Source organism: Rattus norvegicus, chromosome 9 (assembly GCF_021556685.1).
Source record: "Rattus norvegicus strain SHRSP/BbbUtx chromosome 9, alternate assembly SHRSP_T2T, whole genome shotgun sequence".
In the NCBI taxonomy this organism is placed as follows: Eukaryota; Metazoa; Chordata; class Mammalia; order Rodentia; family Muridae; genus Rattus; species Rattus norvegicus.
The window spans coordinates 106,791,166-106,808,815 of record NC_141542.1 but is presented as its reverse complement, the minus strand read 5'-3'; the positions used below and the strand labels follow the sequence as shown (position 1 = coordinate 106,808,815).

At 47.3% G+C, this 17,650-nt stretch overlaps 1 protein-coding gene across 52 annotated transcripts in view; it reads right to left on the bottom strand.

Annotated features, from left to right (window-relative positions):
- Positions 1–17,650, bottom strand: part of Lrrfip1 (LRR binding FLII interacting protein 1) — a 128,199-nt gene that overhangs the window by 38,578 nt on the left and 71,971 nt on the right. For 10 of the 52 annotated variants that reach the window (XR_015628797.1, XR_015628802.1, XR_015628804.1 and 7 more), the window contains exons 4-11: positions 14,574–14,621; positions 13,139–13,183; positions 12,499–12,549; positions 9,423–9,461; positions 6,497–6,556; positions 4,327–4,392; positions 2,649–2,726; positions 799–843 (exon numbers count right to left, since the gene is read on the bottom strand). The exons of 17 other annotated variants lie outside the window; for them this stretch is intronic. Coding sequence is in view for 18 of the 35 variants with exons in the window: in NM_001429351.1 (NP_001416280.1) it covers positions 799–843; positions 2,649–2,726; positions 4,327–4,392; positions 6,497–6,556; positions 9,423–9,461; positions 12,499–12,549; positions 13,139–13,183; positions 14,574–14,621 (432 nt within the window). In the remaining 17 variants the exon portion in view is untranslated. The remainder of the gene's footprint in view (positions 1–798; positions 844–2,648; positions 2,727–4,326; positions 4,393–6,496; positions 6,557–9,422; positions 9,462–12,498; positions 12,550–13,138; positions 13,184–14,573; positions 14,622–17,650) is intronic. 25 more of the 52 variants (XR_015628799.1, XR_015628807.1, XR_015628811.1 and 22 more) reach the window with 5 other exon arrangements.

The window sequence follows — 17,650 nt, the reverse complement described above, 5'->3', positions numbered from 1 at the left end:
TACGAGAAACATTCCACACGAGAATGGCCAATCAGTTAAAAGCAAGTAACCGAAACATTCTAAAGTTCCTCAAAGTATCCTCATGCGCCGCCTTTACACAATTACTCTTGTGGGAAGTGGCTTGGGAACGAAACATTACAGTAATTATCGGTTTTTGACGCTGGATATTTTATATCGCTTCAGGATTGCTACACAGAAAACAGTAGTTGATTACCTTGGAAATCGTATGCAATTAATTATGGAGAAAGAAGATTACGAGATCTCAAGCAGTGGTGTCAAACTTTGTCCTCTTTAAAAACACTTTAATTTTCCTTATTCCTCTTCAGAGAATACTGGCTTAGCCTTGTATGTATACCTAACCCGTCCTAAGTGTGCACTGTGGTGGAAATTCACAGCCATTTAATACAGTGACTTTGAAAACCTAGTTTTCTGTAGAATGTTAAGAACCTACATTCAAAAACGGGAAATTTCCAAAGTGGTATGGCAAAGTGGATTAGAATCTGTTATGGCTGTCAACACATTCAGGAGCCATCTGTCTTTCTTCCACTAGGTAAATGTTGCCACTGTTTCCTTCCTAAGAACCTTCAACGAGTCTTGGGAGAGGAGAGATGGGTAACAGCTATTGTCAGCAGTAAGGAGCTCGAAAGCCCAGATCTGACAGACGAAGACCACAAAGGGTGGGTGAGCTGTGAGTGAGGAGCTGCTTCTCCAGCAGGGCAGGAAACTCGAGGCTGGGTGGCAGAGCATGTGCAATGGGGAGTGGGGAGCACACAGGGCAGGGGTGGGGAGCACACACACCCAGTAACTCCCTGCAGGCCGGGCAGCATTGCACAGAACGAAGGGCTGCGGGAGGAAAGCAAACCACAGGCTTTAGACTTTGGGAAAACAATAACTTAGACCGCCAAGCCCCCAGGTCTGGTAACTAAGTAACTATGGTGGGGTGGTTAGAAAAAAAAGCCAAAGTTAAGGTGTTGGGTTTTCAGGGGATCAGACAGACGGAAACCCAAAATTTACAGGAAAGATAAACCATACAATTTCTAACTTTAAAAATCACAAACTTCCCAGCATCTTTGGAATGGGCTTTTTGTGCTTTTGTTTTTTGGTTTTTGTTTGTTTGTTTGTTTGTTTGTTTGTTTTTTTCAGTCAGTTCTTTTCAGACGATGTTGGAAGAAGACCTGAAGCAAAGCCATCAAGTGTACATAGTCACTGGGCCAGGTTAACTGCCATCCAGGTACCTCAGAGCTCAACCTCACATCTAGGGTTCAGCATCCCTGGGCTCAACTAACCAAGGATCAGAAATATCTGAAAAACAAAACAAACAGAAAACCAATCTGTACGGAATGGGGCAGATTCTGCCTGCATCGGCCTCGGAACACAGCGTGCCAGCAACTCCACACTGTTCACATATTGGGCATCATGAGTGAGCCAGAGATGATTTAAGGTTCACAGGCAGGTGTGCTTATAGCATGTAAGTGACACCACTTTATCAGAGGGGTCTGAGTACCTTTGGATTCAGATATTAGAGGAGGCAGAAGGATCTTGAACTAACCCCGTCAGGTACAGAAAAAAAAAAACAAGCAAACAAACAAACAAAAAAAACCCCCAACAACAACAAAAACCCACAAAGTGTGTATCTATCAGAAACGGTATGACTGCCTGACTAGTGGCGGCGCTCACCCTTACTCCCAGCACTCAGGAGGTAGAGGTAGGAGGATCTGAGTTCAAAGCCAGCCTGGTATACAGAGCTGTTCTAGGACAGCCAGGGTTCCAGAGAAACCCTGTCTCAGAAACAGAAAGAAAGGGCACGGCTGTTTCTGTCAGGTCACAGCCCCAGTCAAGACACAAAGGCGAGGGAAAGGCTGCCAGCTGCTCAGGGATAAACATCCAAAAGCCTAAGTGGATGCACACCTAGAATACAACATAGAGCTACAAGGGTGACACTGGGAGGCAACTCTCTGAGGCACAGGATCCAGCCTCAGAGACGAAATCAGGATGTAACGCACAGACCCGAGGCATCGAGCATGGGCGAGAGCAGGGTGCAGGGCCAAACCACAGGCCTCCCAGCAGCTGAGTCTGCCTGCAAAGGAGAGAACAGTTCAACCTCCCTGAAAGTGTGTGCACTGGGATTTCCAACATGGCTTCCTCGGGCTTCAACAGAGCTCCAAAACCCAAGACAAAGAAGGCCCATTTTTGGACCTGAACCTTGGCCTTGAGAAAACAGGAAAGGAACAGAGTCAAAGAAATGCCCAGTTCTGCCCGAGACACAGGAGGCGGGGCGCCCAGAGATCTGGCAGATTGTTTCCTGGACACGTTTACAAAAGAAAAATAATTTTTTTAAAAAAGCAAATTGGAACCCCAAATGGGGAACAATTGCTGGAAACAGAGAAACCCAAGAGACCAGCTCTCTGGGCTTCAGAGTTGTTTTTTGTTTTGTTTCTTTGAGTATACATTTCACAGAGTCCTCCTATTTTTCCATATTAGGTCCTAAATTACATTTTTAGGAGGTAGAGAAAAGTCTGGGCAAGCTAGCCAAGCCAATCCAAACAGCCCTAGGCCTGGTTCCATGACTGCACACTGAAGAGGTTGAAGTGTCCTCTAAGTCTATCGGCTGCAAAGTGCTCTACAGAGGAGAGGGCAAGGGAACAGACCCGGGGTCCATTCTGGGTAGGCAGGGGTTTGGAAGCAAGGCCACTGCTGGGAAGGCCAAGGTCGGAGCCAAAGAGTCCCTGCAATCAGAGAAAACAGTTGAGTCAGGTTGGGTGGGTGGGGAGATGTGAAATCACTCCACGTCACAGGTAGATTGGCGCTGGACACACCAGGCAAAAGTGCCTTTGACAATATCACAGCACAGGCCATGCACTTGCTGGGCAGGGGGAGGGAACAATGGTTAGAGGAGTAGCAGCCCATTGACAGACCCAGAATGATTACATCAAATGAACTTAGGACTTGAAGTCAGTGCGTGAGTGAATGACAGACACAGACACTCAGACACACACCTGAGCGAGTTAGGGTGAAGGTTAATTTTAATCTATAACAAGACTGTAATGTTTTTCGTATTTGTAATCTGATTCTAATATTTAAGATTTGGTGGGGAAACTCCTAACCAGAAAGGGGACCTCAGCTTCTCTTAAGTAACAGCTATTTCAGCAGGGACAGCCTCCTGTCTCATTCTCTTTTGTTAGGCATTACTCAACAAAAGTGAATCAGGCATGCACACTGGCAAACTAATGGTGTCAGGATCCTGACAAACTAAAGTGTCAGGATCCTGGGATCCAGTCTGGAGAATGGGGTGTCTCGTGTCTGAATGGTCAGCCCTAATTCTGACATAATTCTTAGGCTGCAGATTCTTTCTGCTCCATGAGTTGGACATGGGCTCTGTTTTGCCTGGGAATAACCTTTAATTCCTTGGGGATTTTTTTGTTCATTCGTTTCCTCTTTATTTCTTAACTTAAAAAATAGATTTACTTATTTTTATTTTATGCATCTTGCATGTTTTGTTTGCACATATAGGTGTGTACCATGTGCATTCCTGGTGCATATGAAGGCCAGGAGAGGGTGCTGGATACTCTGGAACAGGAGCTGTAGGTGGTAGAGAGCGGCCTGGGAATGGAGCCCTGGTCCTCTGCAAGATCAGCCGGTGCTCTTAGCCGCTGAGCCGTTCTCCAGCCTCTCCTCTTCATTAAGCCTTACATCAATTCTGAGACCCATTTCCTGGGAGAGTGGGATCTGGTTGGAGATGGCCTGTATCCTAGGAAGAAGACTCCGGCGGAGTTCCCATCCTGCTGGCTTATCTGGGCCCACTCAGTTCTCCACCTACCTAAACTGCTTCTCGGTTTTACTAAGTTTGAGCCTTAACTGGGACAAGTCAGCCCCAGCTGGTAGGACTGACTCTTCAGTAAACAGAAATCACCTGTCCAGGTCAACGCCCACCAGCATATGCAAATAGCTAGACTGGACTGGATTTCCACGCCAAGGTCAGACCAGCCCTGACAAAGAGCCACCGAGTGCACAATGCCTAGAGAGTATCATTTTCAGAAAGGAAGTAAGAAGGTCTGGGCTATTTTAAGTGTTTTTCCTTTGGATCAGTCCTAACTGGAAAACAACATATACATGCATAGCATTGGTTCACTCATGGTAGAACATGACAGTTTACATGAAATACAGGACGGTGGGATAAGTTTGAATGTTAATTACTCCTCAGAAGTCCAGTAGAACATCATTTTAAGAGAAACTTGTAAACTAGGTTGGGGGGAGCAGGGAGGGATGCATGCTACAGAACCTGCAGTTTCTGAAGAGAGGATGTGAAAGATTTAAATGGAAACCAACCAACTTCTCCTCTCTGGAGGACGACAAACTGGAGACACGGCCATCGCCGCCGCTGTAGCTGGAATTCTGACACCAAAGGAGAGAGTTTGTAAGTGATAAGCGCTTCCTTACGTTCGGAAGGCAAGCACAGGCACACCAGTGTTAGGACCCGGGTTCACGTCTGCGGCACAAATTCTTTTTTTTTTTTTCTTTTCTTTTTTTCCCCGGAGCTGGGGACCGAACCCAGGGCCTTGCGCTTGCTAGGCAAGCACTCTACCACTGAGCTAAATCCCCAACCCCTGCAGCACAAATTCTTAACAAGAGAGTCTGGGCAGCCTTTCACATGTCAGAGCTCCCACTGAGTGAAGTTGAAGGGTCTTCTTATTAGCCAGTTGCTTACTGAATTTCACGTCAAACCCTCACAGACTCAACTCTCTCCCTCTTGCATATCTCTGTAAGTAACTGGCAGTCTTCCTATTGCTTAACCCAGCACCTCAAAGAAGAGAGGTGGGGGAGGCTGAGAGGCAGCTTCCAGGCCTGCAGCGGGGGCAGTGGGTCTTGAGTATACACTGTAAAGCATCAGGCCCAAGAGAATGTGGGGGAAGGGCACAGGAGCGGTGACATTACACACAAAGGATCAAGCAGAGAGAAGACAGACATTCCCAGGCTCTTATCAGGCGAGTGTCTGCCTCTCTCACATCTGCCGCGCTCCTCCACGCCACCCACTCTTTCCTCCAGATTGTCCCGTGCACGTTTAGAGTTTCTTAAGTGTGACTCAGATGAAGTAAGGCTTCAGTCACGCGACTCCCGATAGCTACCTGTTAAACCAATTTTACACCCAGTTTCACTCTGTGAGCAGTTTTATAAGCAAGGCCGTTTTGGAGTTGACTTTTAGAAGCGTTGCCTAAACTTAACAAAATCATGAGGTAAACTGGTACTGGACGTATGTAGGACACACAGCTTGATGCTACCCCGAGCCACAGATGGGTTGACAAATCCACATCACATATAAAGAATGTAGCATTGGGAGGAAGCTGGATCTAAGAACTACCAAATACTTCTGCTGATGGCAAAACAATGCACTAGGGGGTTAAAGTCACAGCTAGTCAATATAGAAGCTATGGTAGCCAGCTCTGCAGGTGACTTGCTGGGCACAGTTGGCAATACTACTGAAGGACTTGCACAGGCAGTTGACTGCAGGCTTCTGTCCCCGAGGTACTTAAGGCTCAGGGGTCGGTGTGAAGGATGGCAGGACAGAAGAAGGCTTGGACTAGGAGATCTCTGAAGTCCGGAACTGGAGGAGCTTAGAGGGAACACGGAGAAAGCACAGGCAACCTTGCTTAGGTTTCAAGAAGGCTCAAGCAACCTGTTTGTCCAGTTCGGGAAAGCAGAGACTGTTGGCTCTGGGTGTGTGTGTGTGTGTGTGTGTGTGTGTGTGTGTGTGTGTGTGATGTGAAGCCTAGAACTGGAAGTGACTAAATGCTATCTTAATATAATTAAAATAAATTAAATTTTACACGAGAAACTTATTTCCAGAAGGGGAGAAATGACATTAAGAACAGGAAGGTGTTAGGTCATTTAACTCAGATTAATCTGTTTGGATCACGAGGCTTAATTAAAATGTGCCCAATTTAACCTTCTGAAAGGCCCAACAGTCCTTGACAGATCCCAGGCCTCCTCCAGCTCTGGTTTCTTCTCTAGGATGTCTGCTCTCCCCATCCCCCTCCTCTTCTCCCTCCCCCAACCCCTCCACCCTCTCACCAGTGAGCACTGAAAGCATCAGAATTCTGACCTCTTTTTCCCCATCAGAGAAGTACAGGCTCTCATACATGCATTTAAGATAAATATTAAACTCGCAAGCTTGAAATTTGGGAAACCGAAAATGGTGGCCTTCCATCCACGAGAGAGCCGACCCACCGACAGAATCATAAGAGGGCGGTAAACAGCTGATTCTTCATCCCGGGGTATTTTTAGGAATTCTTATCAGCTTCTTACCGTTAACATCTAGAATGCGAATCATGCTAAGAATGCTTGAATACTAACATTTGAGAATGTTAGAATGTGCAGGGAGGTGGCGAGGGGGAGTCAGGGTAACACAAAAAGAGCAAAGTAACTAAATTTAGCAATGTATTTTAGATACGCAGAAGCAGCAGCCCCTTAGAGCTCGTGCCATGCGGCTCGCTGTACTAACCCTGCCAGATCTTCTACTAAGGGACTGGGATCCACAATAGTCTCCGTCGTAACCGTTAGTCTGTTTCAACAAAGAAAGAGGAGGTCACATCAGTGTAAATAACAGCGCAGGTACACACCAGAGAGCAGCACTCGGCCAGAAATACACTGAGCCTTCTCTGTAGAGGAACTGAAGGGAACTGAAGGGGGTGTACACACACACACACACACACACACACACACACACACACACACACCCTGCCAGCATGCCTCCTACCCCACTACAACTCAGAAGCCACCCAGCAAGCATGGTGCCCGTGTCACTCCCTCCTGTGGAGTGAGGCCCATGGTGACGTAAGCTGTTCCTCTAGGCAGTTTTCTTGTGGCCAATCTTAGGTTAGTGCTGTGGAAACTCTAGATTTCAAGAAGGCCGAACGCCAGGCCAGAGGATAGGGACCTACCCAACTCAGTCAGATTCTGGGTAAAGACGGGACAATGCAGCCTGATTGAAGCCGTGTCCCTAAGACTCGTCCTAAGACTCGTGTCAGTGTAATCCACGACTGAGTGTGGAAGTCTCCTGAGGAAGGACTGACCAGCAAGCCTCATCCACTCTTCCTGCTGTTTTTCCAGATGAGACTGAAGATATACTCAACGATGTTATCGTGCGTTCTCCAGGAAGAAACCAAACCCAGCCAACTGTCTAAAAGGCTGGACATAGTAAAGGTTTGCCTGGTGCCCCTCTCCACCTAAGTCAGTGGTTCTCAACCTGTGGGGCCCGACCCCTGGGGGTATCAAATATGTGACCCCTTTTACAGGGGTCATACATCAGATACTTACATCGTGACTCGTAACAGTGGCAAAACTACAGTTATAAAGTAGCAATGAGAATAATTTTATGGTTGGGGTCACCGTAAGCATGTGGAACCGTATTAAAGGTCGAAGCATTAGAAAGGTTAGGAAGTGATGCCTCCAGCCAAGGCAAGGCCATCTAGAAGCGCTCCATAGGGAAATGGGCTATTTTATGGCATTAGGAACCATGTCTGAGGAAATAGCTGTTAATTCAAGGTAAAGACCACCAGAGACCAAAACAGCTTCAAACACGGGAAAAGGAAGAGTGGCTTCACACACGTGTGGGAAGGATGGAAGGGAAATTATCTGTCTCAGACCTGGCTCTCAGACTGCAAAGGCAAGGTCTGCCCTGTGCTCTTAGGCAATTATTCAACCCACCAGTGTTTTCACAGCTATGACAAGATTCACAAAGATGAATAAACTCCAGGTCCACGATGAGGGCATGTGAGTGTCGGGGAGACTCCTGTGCACCCTGGTAGCCTCTGAATGCTCTTTCAACTAGCGGATGGGCATACCAACAGGCAGGAGGCGTGGCTTGTGGGAGGCACTGGGTGAGCCTCACTCTGGTGTAGCAAGAGTTCAGTACTAATGCAGGTTAAGGTACAACTGACAGACAGACTCTAAACTCCACAGCCATGGACTCTTCATTATGAACTATATGCCAATAACTCAAAGAAAGAGAGAGAGAGAGAGAGAGAGAGAGAGAGAGAGAGAGAGAGAAAAGAAAAGAGGAAGAGGAGGAGGAAGAAAAATCCTTAATACGAAAACATGCTAATTTAAAGTTTCTAAGTGAAACAGGAACATGTAAAAAACCTTCCACAGCTCCGAAAAAAAAGAACCAAAAAAAAAAAAAAAAAACCTTCCAAAACACCTTTCTGAAATGAGTGTAATACTAGACCCTTTGGAGCTGCTAGGTAGCCTTTCTTATAGACAACATGCACTGTCTGTTTCTCTATGTTAGTCACGGAGCACATTCTGAGGTCGTTAAAATGGGAAACAAAACAAGAGAGGTTCGTTGAAACTTGTGAGTTTGAAGCTAGCGGCACACTTGAGGCATTCGAGTTAATTTTAGAATGAGAAGACACTGAAGTGAAGTCCAGAATGCCTCTGGCCGCTGCTAAAATTCACACGCAGCCCAAAGACCGGCCCTCAAAATTGACTTTCAGTTTAAAATACAAAGAATGATGTCTAGAAACAAATGCATTTGATTCCTTATAGGTCCAAGAACTGCTAGTGTGGCAGTGTCACTGTGGCAGTGCTCTGTGGCTAGGGCGTTGTGAGGCACATCCTCAATCTTGGGCCCTATCTTGTGCTTCTTCCTAGCTGGCCTGCCTCACTACACTAGGACGGTTTGAGCGGCTTAGTGTGTGAGATGGGGGTGGGAATTCCCTACACCCAGTTCTTCTCTCCAGTTCTCTGTGGACCTTGGAGGATCAAGCATGCTCAGCAGACACACAGCACTATTTATTAATGATGTACTTATTAATGATGGCCATACACATAAAAGTAAATCTTCCAAATAATTTTGAAGTGGAGAATAAACGAAGCCCAGGGGTTTTGGGATAAAATCGTCTTTGCGTAATCCCAGAGAAGAGGCTATAGGTGTGCAAAATTCTTTGGGTTTAGAAACAAAGGGCTTTATTTTTGTTGCTGGAACTAGGATCTGTCTCAAAGGTTATTTTCCCAGCAAAAGTGCCAGCTGATCCTCTTAATTGGAATAGATACAGATAAAGAAAGAATGGGGTTTATTGAGTAAAGTGATTTCTTCACACCTAAGTCTTTTAAAAGGACACACACAGAGAGGCCCTGGGAGTTCTTGGTCTGGTGGGTTCTTTGGGGAACCCATGGTGGGTGACCAACAACCAACATTGAACACCTTCTAATGATCGGGAGCCAGTACTACATACAGTCCTGGTTTGAGGGCCCCATCCACAGGTCAGGAGGCTCTGGGAAGGAGAGAGAGCCCCGCTGACTCATAGACAGGCAGATGGAATTGACTTTTTGGAAAAGCATCCAGGAAGTTAGTAAGAAGCACCATGGTTATGATCTGTCACTGCACACCGTTAGAGTCACACAGCAAAATTATCTGACCACCTCACCCAGGCGTAGGGACTCCCGTACTCCAGCTCGGGCTGCACCTGTTGGAATAAGACCAGGAAGGGGAAAACAGAGACGGGAGTGGCGGGAGTGAATCAGAGAGAAGTCTCACGTAGAGGCAAAGACCAGGCGACCTTGAAAATCTTAACAAGGACACATTTCCCATAACTTCTCACGTCTTTCTTGCTAAAGAGGAAGGCATAGTATCAGGAATGGCAGACATAGGGGCTGGGGATTTAGCTCAGTGGTAGAGCGCTTACCTAGGAAGCGCAAGGCCCTGGGTTCGGTCCCCAGCTCCGAAAAAAAAAAAAAGAAAAAAAAAAAAAAAAGGAATGGCAGACATCATAAAGTCTAAGAGCATTAAACTGCTTCTATGTTAACAGTTGAATGGTTCGCGGAAGCACGAAGCCGTTTGAGCCTCACTTCCTTCGTGACAGATAAGGGCTAATTAAACTACGGAAAAGTCTGGAGATGTATGGTGTCAGATTTTAAAGATAGTTAAACCCTTATGATAATCCTCAATCTTGATTTCCTGGGGGAGGGGGGGACGGACACGGACGACGATCATGCATGGTCACCACCCTTCCTGGTCGCAAGGGCTTATCATCACTGCCAGCACTCTAGAGAAGGTGCTTGGCAGAGGAAAGAAACCATCTTAGGGATTGCAGAGCAAAGGCTTCAGAATGTTAAAATATTCGAAGCCATACTCCGGCCTCCACACACGCAGAGGGAGGTATGTCTACAAAGCAGGGTTGCCAGCCGCCTTCCTCAGCTGGACCAGGCAGCAGGGCACAGTTTCGGACACCTGGCAGGTGTGAAAGGCTCTGGGGGAGCAGTAGCTGGCATTCAGAACTGTGACCTCGGGCAGGTCCCTAAATGCTCGACTTTGTTCTATGATAAATGAGAATAGCAGGTTTGGATTTTACCTCCAGGACCCCAGCTCTCAAATTGTTAAAAAAAAAAAAACAAACAAAAAACAAAAACAAAAAAAAAAAAACCTAACTACATTTTGGAGTGATCAGCGTGTGCCACGGTATCAGTGAAACTCAGAAGACAGCTTTCAGAAGTCAGCTCTCACTTTCTACTATGTGGGGCCCAGGGCCTGAACTCTGGTTGTCAGGTATGGTGGCATGGCTTGTGGCACAACCCTGATAAGTTTCTGAAGTACACCACGGGGGAGTCGTGTCGCCAACAGAGGCTGACAGTGACATTCAGTGACTTTCTCCCGTGCTCCTCCTCAGTTTGCTAACCCTGCATTTCCTGTGAGAAACTTCAGACCTTAGCATAGATACACTGGTGTCCGACACAGATGTCCAGGATGGGGACTCAGAGGATGACGTGGAAGGACAATGACCACCAGCAAACTTGCTAGAATGGCAACCTCAGCAAACTCTGAAGTTAGGACACACAGCCCTACCCCATCCCCCAGGAACCTTAAAATAGTGACATTCCTCCCTGGGGAGCCCCAGAGGGTCACAAGTCTGAAGATGACACATTGTCCCAGAGACTCTGCTTCTATCTCCTGCCTGTTCTACCTCAGACATCTTCTTCAGGCTTCTGGCCCGCCATTTGTAGAAAAGGCTCTCTTGCAAAGTCACCACCAGAAGGCTACATCCGAGGGTCAGCTCTCTGTTCTGCCCTTCCCAGTCCCTCCCCTGGTCCCCAACTGTTCTTCCTCCCCTTGGTTTCATGGGCCAGACCTTTGACACCTCCCACGACTGCAGTGGCTGGGCCTGGCCACAGATGTTGCAAGCTGGGCTTGTTCTTACTTATATTTTGCTTATGTAAACCTTGCTTCCTTAAAAGCAGACTGTCTGAGGGAGGGCCTGTGAGGAAGTCACAGCTGCATCATCGGGATCTGGAAAGACACGCAGCAGGAACTTCCCAGCAGCAAGATGTCACCTCCCTTGTTTCACATGTAACTGTCCAGCAAAGCCACACAGGGTCTGCTCTTAGCGCTAAGTGGTCAGGGCCGGGGATGGCGGCTGAGCCACAAGGCTGGTGTACCGGGCTTTAGTGCCACATGCCAAGTTAAGCGCACACCTGGTGTATGCTTATTCAAGGGGTAATACTGTGTGACCTAACTGTCATGGTGACAATAAACCAACCCTCGGCTCAGTAAAGCCTCGTAGCAGAGCAGAGCAGCTGCTTGGAGACCTGGTTATGACAGTTGGGAGATCCCATGTCAACCCTGCAGCTAATCAAAAGGACATGCTTACTAAGCTAAAACACAACCGTTCTTCTAGTGCCGAGTTTATTAGCCATGAAGTTGTGAGTGAAGAGCATTCAGGGCTGGGGTTGTAGCTCTGTAGAACGTGCCCGGTACATGGGAGGCTTTAGGTCCAGCACTGCAAAGAGCCTTCACTACAGCTGACTGAAAGGCTCCTGGTGGTGAAGCTCATAGCCAGAAGGCTCCGGGCGAGCCTCCAGCAATTGCAGAAACACCATAAAGAACTTACGGCCACTTCTGTGTGTGCTTTCTCACGCATGTATTTGCATGTGGAGGCTAGGGGACAACCTTAGGTGTCATTTCTAGAAAGGCCCTCTAATTTTTTTTTTCTTCATAGTTTCATTGCCTTTACTCACTGTCCTCTGAACTGGAATTATAAACACACACCACCACACACGGCCTTCTTCACAGGAGTTCTGGGGGCGTGGAACTCAGGTCCTCGTTGACTGACTGAACTATTTCCCAAGTCTGGCTTAGGAACAGTTTAATCAAGGCTAACGTTCCTGGACAGCATGTGGGTGGATGGGCATGAAGTGTGCCTTCATGTTTCTGCCCATCGTACTGACTCTGAGACGATCATTAACCAAAGTCTCATAGTTTCCATGTTGTGGAAAAACTATCGAGAACATGAAAGGATGCCCACCACTCTTTAGGGAACGACAATAAAGTAACACCCCGGACTCTCCCCAGCCCAGCCCACCCTGCCCTCGGCTAACTCATATACAAACATTTCATCAGTTAGGTGGGGACCCGCTGAGCATAGGAATTGGGATCTGAGGACTGAAAGCAGGGATGGGGATCTTGCCCACACAGTGTACCATGCAGAAGCAGTCATGCCCGTTACTGACCCTTAGGCTGCCGCGACTACCCACGGACAAGCGCTCGTCTTCGTCAGAAGCCTAGTAAAAGACAGGATGAGAACACAACCATGAATGGAACCCTGAAGAAAGCTGCTAACCGGACTCCAGAGCAGTGAGTGGACCAGCTACTCTGAGGTTCCATAGGATGTGACCCCAGGCCCTCAGTAGGCCTCAGTTTGTCTAGGGCTGTTTATGGAAACACAGGATGCCACAGGTAACTTTTAAGGAGGGTTATTAATAAGCCTATTATAAAAAACTATCTACGATATTTAACAATAAGAAAAGACGTTTACAATGTCATGAATAATATGTTAATAATAATACTTGAACATTTCCAAGCAAGGCAGGAGATAAAGTTTAGATAAAGTACCTAAACTTGCGCATGGCCTTGGTTCAGTATTCAGTTTTTTGTTATATATATATATTTTCTTAAATCCCAAACAAACTTTCTTTACTCAGTATAGCCCAAAATGCTGAAGGCTGCATTACGGTCTTTATCCAGGTAAAGAGCAGTTTACATCAACCACGGGGAGTTTCTCTCCAGCACTGTGTATCTATCTCAGCCACTAGCAAAACAAATAAGGCCCTGGTGAACTTGTCCCTTGCAGAGAAGGAGCGTGGTACTGACCGAGGCGTTTCTCCGGAATCTACGGGAGTAGCGCTCGCTGTCTTCCTACCGAAGCAAATGGAATGGCAGAGAGAGGTTAGCGATGGCAAGGCAGAGAGTGCTTAGAAACCCCAGAAGGTCCCGCTGCCACAGAATCTAGCATTTCTGATCTCAATGGCAAATCAGCATTCGCTGTTTCACTTTTGTGTAAAAACTCAAACTAAAGGACTGTGGGAAACAGCTCCTCTGGGGAGGTCCTTCAGAACTCAAATGACTGGCATAGTTCGTGGCTTTAAAAGCAATGAGAAAGCAATTGCTGGGGCAGAGAAGTGAAGCCTTCCTTTCTACCCCCACCCCCAACCTCTGTAATCTGGTTTTAAATCAGTTCTCTTCCCCTCAGGACTGACTCTCCTTCAGGGAAACAATTTTCCCAGAGAACCTCAATGTGGATGTCACCCTGCTTGCTTTATGAACTCCGGGACAAACAGGTTTTTGAGTGTTTATCTCTGGGAAGGGAGTAGGAGGTACAGAGTTGCTCACAGCTAATTAGCTGCTGTCCTTTCAAAGGGGCCACCTTTTAACTGTCCTTAGGATTTGATGGGAAGACTCACATCTCAGGAACGAACAATACTGTGATCACTGACACAGGCTGAACACGATGAGTTTTTCAATAGATATTTATATCACACGTAGCATCTAAGATGGCAGAGATGGCCTTGAATCTCCCTCAGGCTGTTAATGAAGACATTTCCAGGTCTCCAATGCCAGAAGCATGCGTCAAAGTCCAGGACAGCAGCCAGGATAGAAAGAGGTGGGTGGTTTAATAAGAGGCCTTGCTCTGGGGATCACTGGAAAGCACCAGAGGGTGCTTTGCTCAGAGCTTTGCTACATGGGCACCTCTCCTGAGAGGCCTGAGGGCAGGTAGGCTGCCTGGGGCTGAGAGAGCCCTGGCCTCTCAGATTCTTAAAGAAAACAGAAGGAAAGCAGGGGTTTTCATGGGCACAGATGAGATAAGAGGAGCCAATGGGAGAGTGTGTGAATGTGGGGTTGGGGGTGATAGGGCAGCTGGCTGTGTGTGGGGGAAGCAAACTGTCTAGGGCCTCTTCTGGTTCTAACTAGAACAGCGAGATGTTCTGCTGGTAACATGAAGATCTCTGGGAAGTTCTTGAACACAGGCACATGCCCAGCCCTGGGGATCTTCTGATGCAGAGAACTGGGGGAGTGGTGGCGATGGAACCTCACAGAACACCAGCCTGCAGACATCAGCAGTCCCTGTCAGCAGATGGACAGGTCACATGCCTGGCTAGCCCGTTTCTAACATACCAGATGCAGAATGCCCTGAGGAAGAACTCTGAGTATCAAATTACAGCGCAATAGGAATCTCCTGGCATAATTAAACTGCAGTCAGGATTAAATTATAAACCATTTAAGTCTTAAAATTATATTCAAGGCCTACCATCCACTGCTCGATGTCGCCCCATTTTGTGTCCAGCCCATAATATTTCTATAGACAGAAGGGAAAGAAAATTAGGCAAGAAATGAACAGTAAAGGCTTAGGAAACTGTTCCACCATGCTCTCCCGCATACACACACTCATGGAGGCAGCATGCCAGGCACAGTGGCTATAGAACTGGGGTCTGCACAGAAGTCATTTCCTGAGCAGTGATGCAGCGGCCTCACGCAGGCCTCCAGAGCCCAGGGCAAAGTGCTCATCAGGCAAGGGTGGCCTTGCAAGATGTCAGGAAAGAACACCTTGTGCAGAACCACTGTAGGCCTCTCTGCAAAGCCATTCATAGCTTTGGGGCATAATTGCAGGGGGAACAAACCCTGTCTACTAGAAGCCCAAGCTGAGAGCCATTCCATGCTGCTGCCCCAGGAAGGGGCCCCAGAGAGGGGAGGGAGAAGCACTGTGCTCAGCTGGTGTCTAGCTGCAGGTTCCTGCTGCCTGACATGTGCCCAGTGCAGGCTGGAGAACCCATGACTCCGGCAGATGTCTAGGACCTACAGAGCAGGCCTCTGCGTGGGAAGAGACTGTACAGCCAATAGTGCTCGGTTTTACCTACCTACCAAAGCCAGGATGGTCCCAGTTAGACCAAATTACATAGGTCAGACTGGCTTCTTCCATTGCTAGGGTGTGCCCAGGTTGGGTAAGAACCCAGGCTTAACAACCTGCTTGATCTTCCGCCTTCTTTTCTCCTCTATTTCCAGCAAGAAAATCAAGGAGCCGACAACAAACATGTTGTCCCATTTTACACACTTTTAAGTTTATAATCGGAAATATAAACCCGGGTACCAGAAATACAGGAATGTCTTTAAATGGTTTTCTAATTACTCGAGCATGCTGTGGTTATATGTGGTTTAGTTTCACCTTGAAGGAGGGCCAGGTTTTGGATACACGGATCCTGCCCCTTTCCTCAGAGAGATGATGGTAAGTAGAAAACCAGAGGGAAGGAGAGTTTCACACAGCCTTGAAAAGCCAAGCGTGTTAAGCTAGAGCAAAAAGCCACACAAGCAGTCTTTCCCGCTAAGTTATGTAAAAAAATCCGTGTATGAGGAACCGTGGTTCTTAATCGGTGAGTCTCGACTCCCATGAGGGGGGTCACAAATCAGAGACTTACACTGCGATTCACAACCTTGGCAGAATTACAGTTATGAAGTGACGATGAAATGATTTTATGGCTGGGGGGGTCACTATAACATGAAGAACCGTATTAAAGGGTTTGCAGCGTTGGGAAGGCTGAGAACCACTCGTGTAGAAGGTTCTGCAGGCTGAACCCATTGCACGGTTGTGACTGTGAAGATCAGAAGCCAAAATTATCTTTGCTGCCTATATTTCCTACTGAAGTCACTCATCCCCCTCGGTATCCGGTCCTTTGACGGTCTAAGTCTTTGGAATGTATTAACTTAGTAGATCTAACCTCTGACAAAAACCTAAGAATGTCACCAACTAGAACCTAAAACCTATAATGAGATCTCGCCTCTCTGCTCTAACCCACCTTCTTACACGGTTTTCCCACCAATGTACATGGAAAATGCCTTGATTTGTGACTTACTTTTGGCTTTGTTAACTCTAAAAAGCTGAGGTATTTGTGGCAACCTGAAATGGTCATTCATTTCTGGCTCAAAATAAACCCTCTCTTATTCCCCTCTGAGTGAGAGCTGTCTTTTGCACTGACACCGATTTCTTTAGAACACACGTTTGTAAAGGAAATCAAGGCAAACGCTTAAGGTGTCCAAGTCACATTTTAACTACAGTTCCAGTGGATCCCTTGTGCTTAAAGCCTCTTCTGCACTCAGCCAATGCTAGCTACACCCTCACCTCCCACACTCAGATCCTAATTCATGTGTACTGTATGGCGCCTTTATTTCTGTCTGACCTTAAACTCTTGGTTAAGACAGGAGGAGCTAGATTGAAGCACAAGGTGCTTGGCCTTGAGAAACAGCCTTGAACCAGAGACTGGTTCAACTACCTGGACAGTAGCCACAGGACAGGCAGAAAACCCTCCTTGGCTCCTGTCCCTCATCCTTCCTTTCCCCTAGATACATTTACACAAACTATGGTGGGCTTCCAGGGCTCTTTAATTGTGCCCTGCATCTGAGCTCATGCCTGACAGTTCTCATAGCACAGCTCAGTCCTGTCAGCAAAAATCTAACCCTAAGCTGAACAGGAAAGGGAAGGACGAGAGGGGAAATAACCAGATCCAGGCCCTTTGCTGGGTCTGGGGCAGCGATGTCCTGCAGCCTCACTGGTACCTGTCAGAGTCTCCCTGCCATTCTAGAAGAGAGGGAGGCTGGCTTCAGTATCCATTCCCATACTGGATGCTGGGACCATAAAGAGTGTACCTACTGATTAAGCTGCCTATCCACTGGACCTTTCTGCCTCTTCAGAAGAGGAGCTCTCCCACTTGAGGCAGGATTGGATGGGCTGAGGGTCATCAGCCTGTAGTAGGCTCTGAGGCTCATGCTTAAGAGGCCTGTGAGCTCTCAAGCGTGAGAGACTGTGCTCTGACTCTGGCTTTCTGCTTTAAGAGGTACAGTCATTCTAGGCAGAAAGCAAACAAGTGCAGGAAAAAACACAAGCTTTCCCACGGGAGAGACTCACACACAGAAAGGCTCACCAAGCCCTGTAAGCATTCTCAAGGACTAGTGGCACCCACTTCATCCTGGCCGAGCTGCATTCCATGGAAAGCCAATGCCCTGCCTGCCCTACTCACTGTCCTCGCTTCTGCGGCTGTCAGGGACTCTAGAGGACATTATAGGGCCTATAATGCTCTCGTGTTGAGTGGGGAGGACAACGGGAATTGTTCCTATAGTGTTGTATTTTTCAAATTTGTATTAAGACTTTTAAATCTACCTCTAATTATCTATACTCTTTCATTCTCTTCTTCTAGATTTTTATCCTTTTCTGCCCTGAAACTTTTGATCCCTCTGTCTTAGCCTCCTAAGTGCTAGGGCTACTGTACCTGGCCTAATAACTAATCCCTCCATCCATCCCTCCATCTATCTGCCCATCCATCCTTCCATCCATCCACC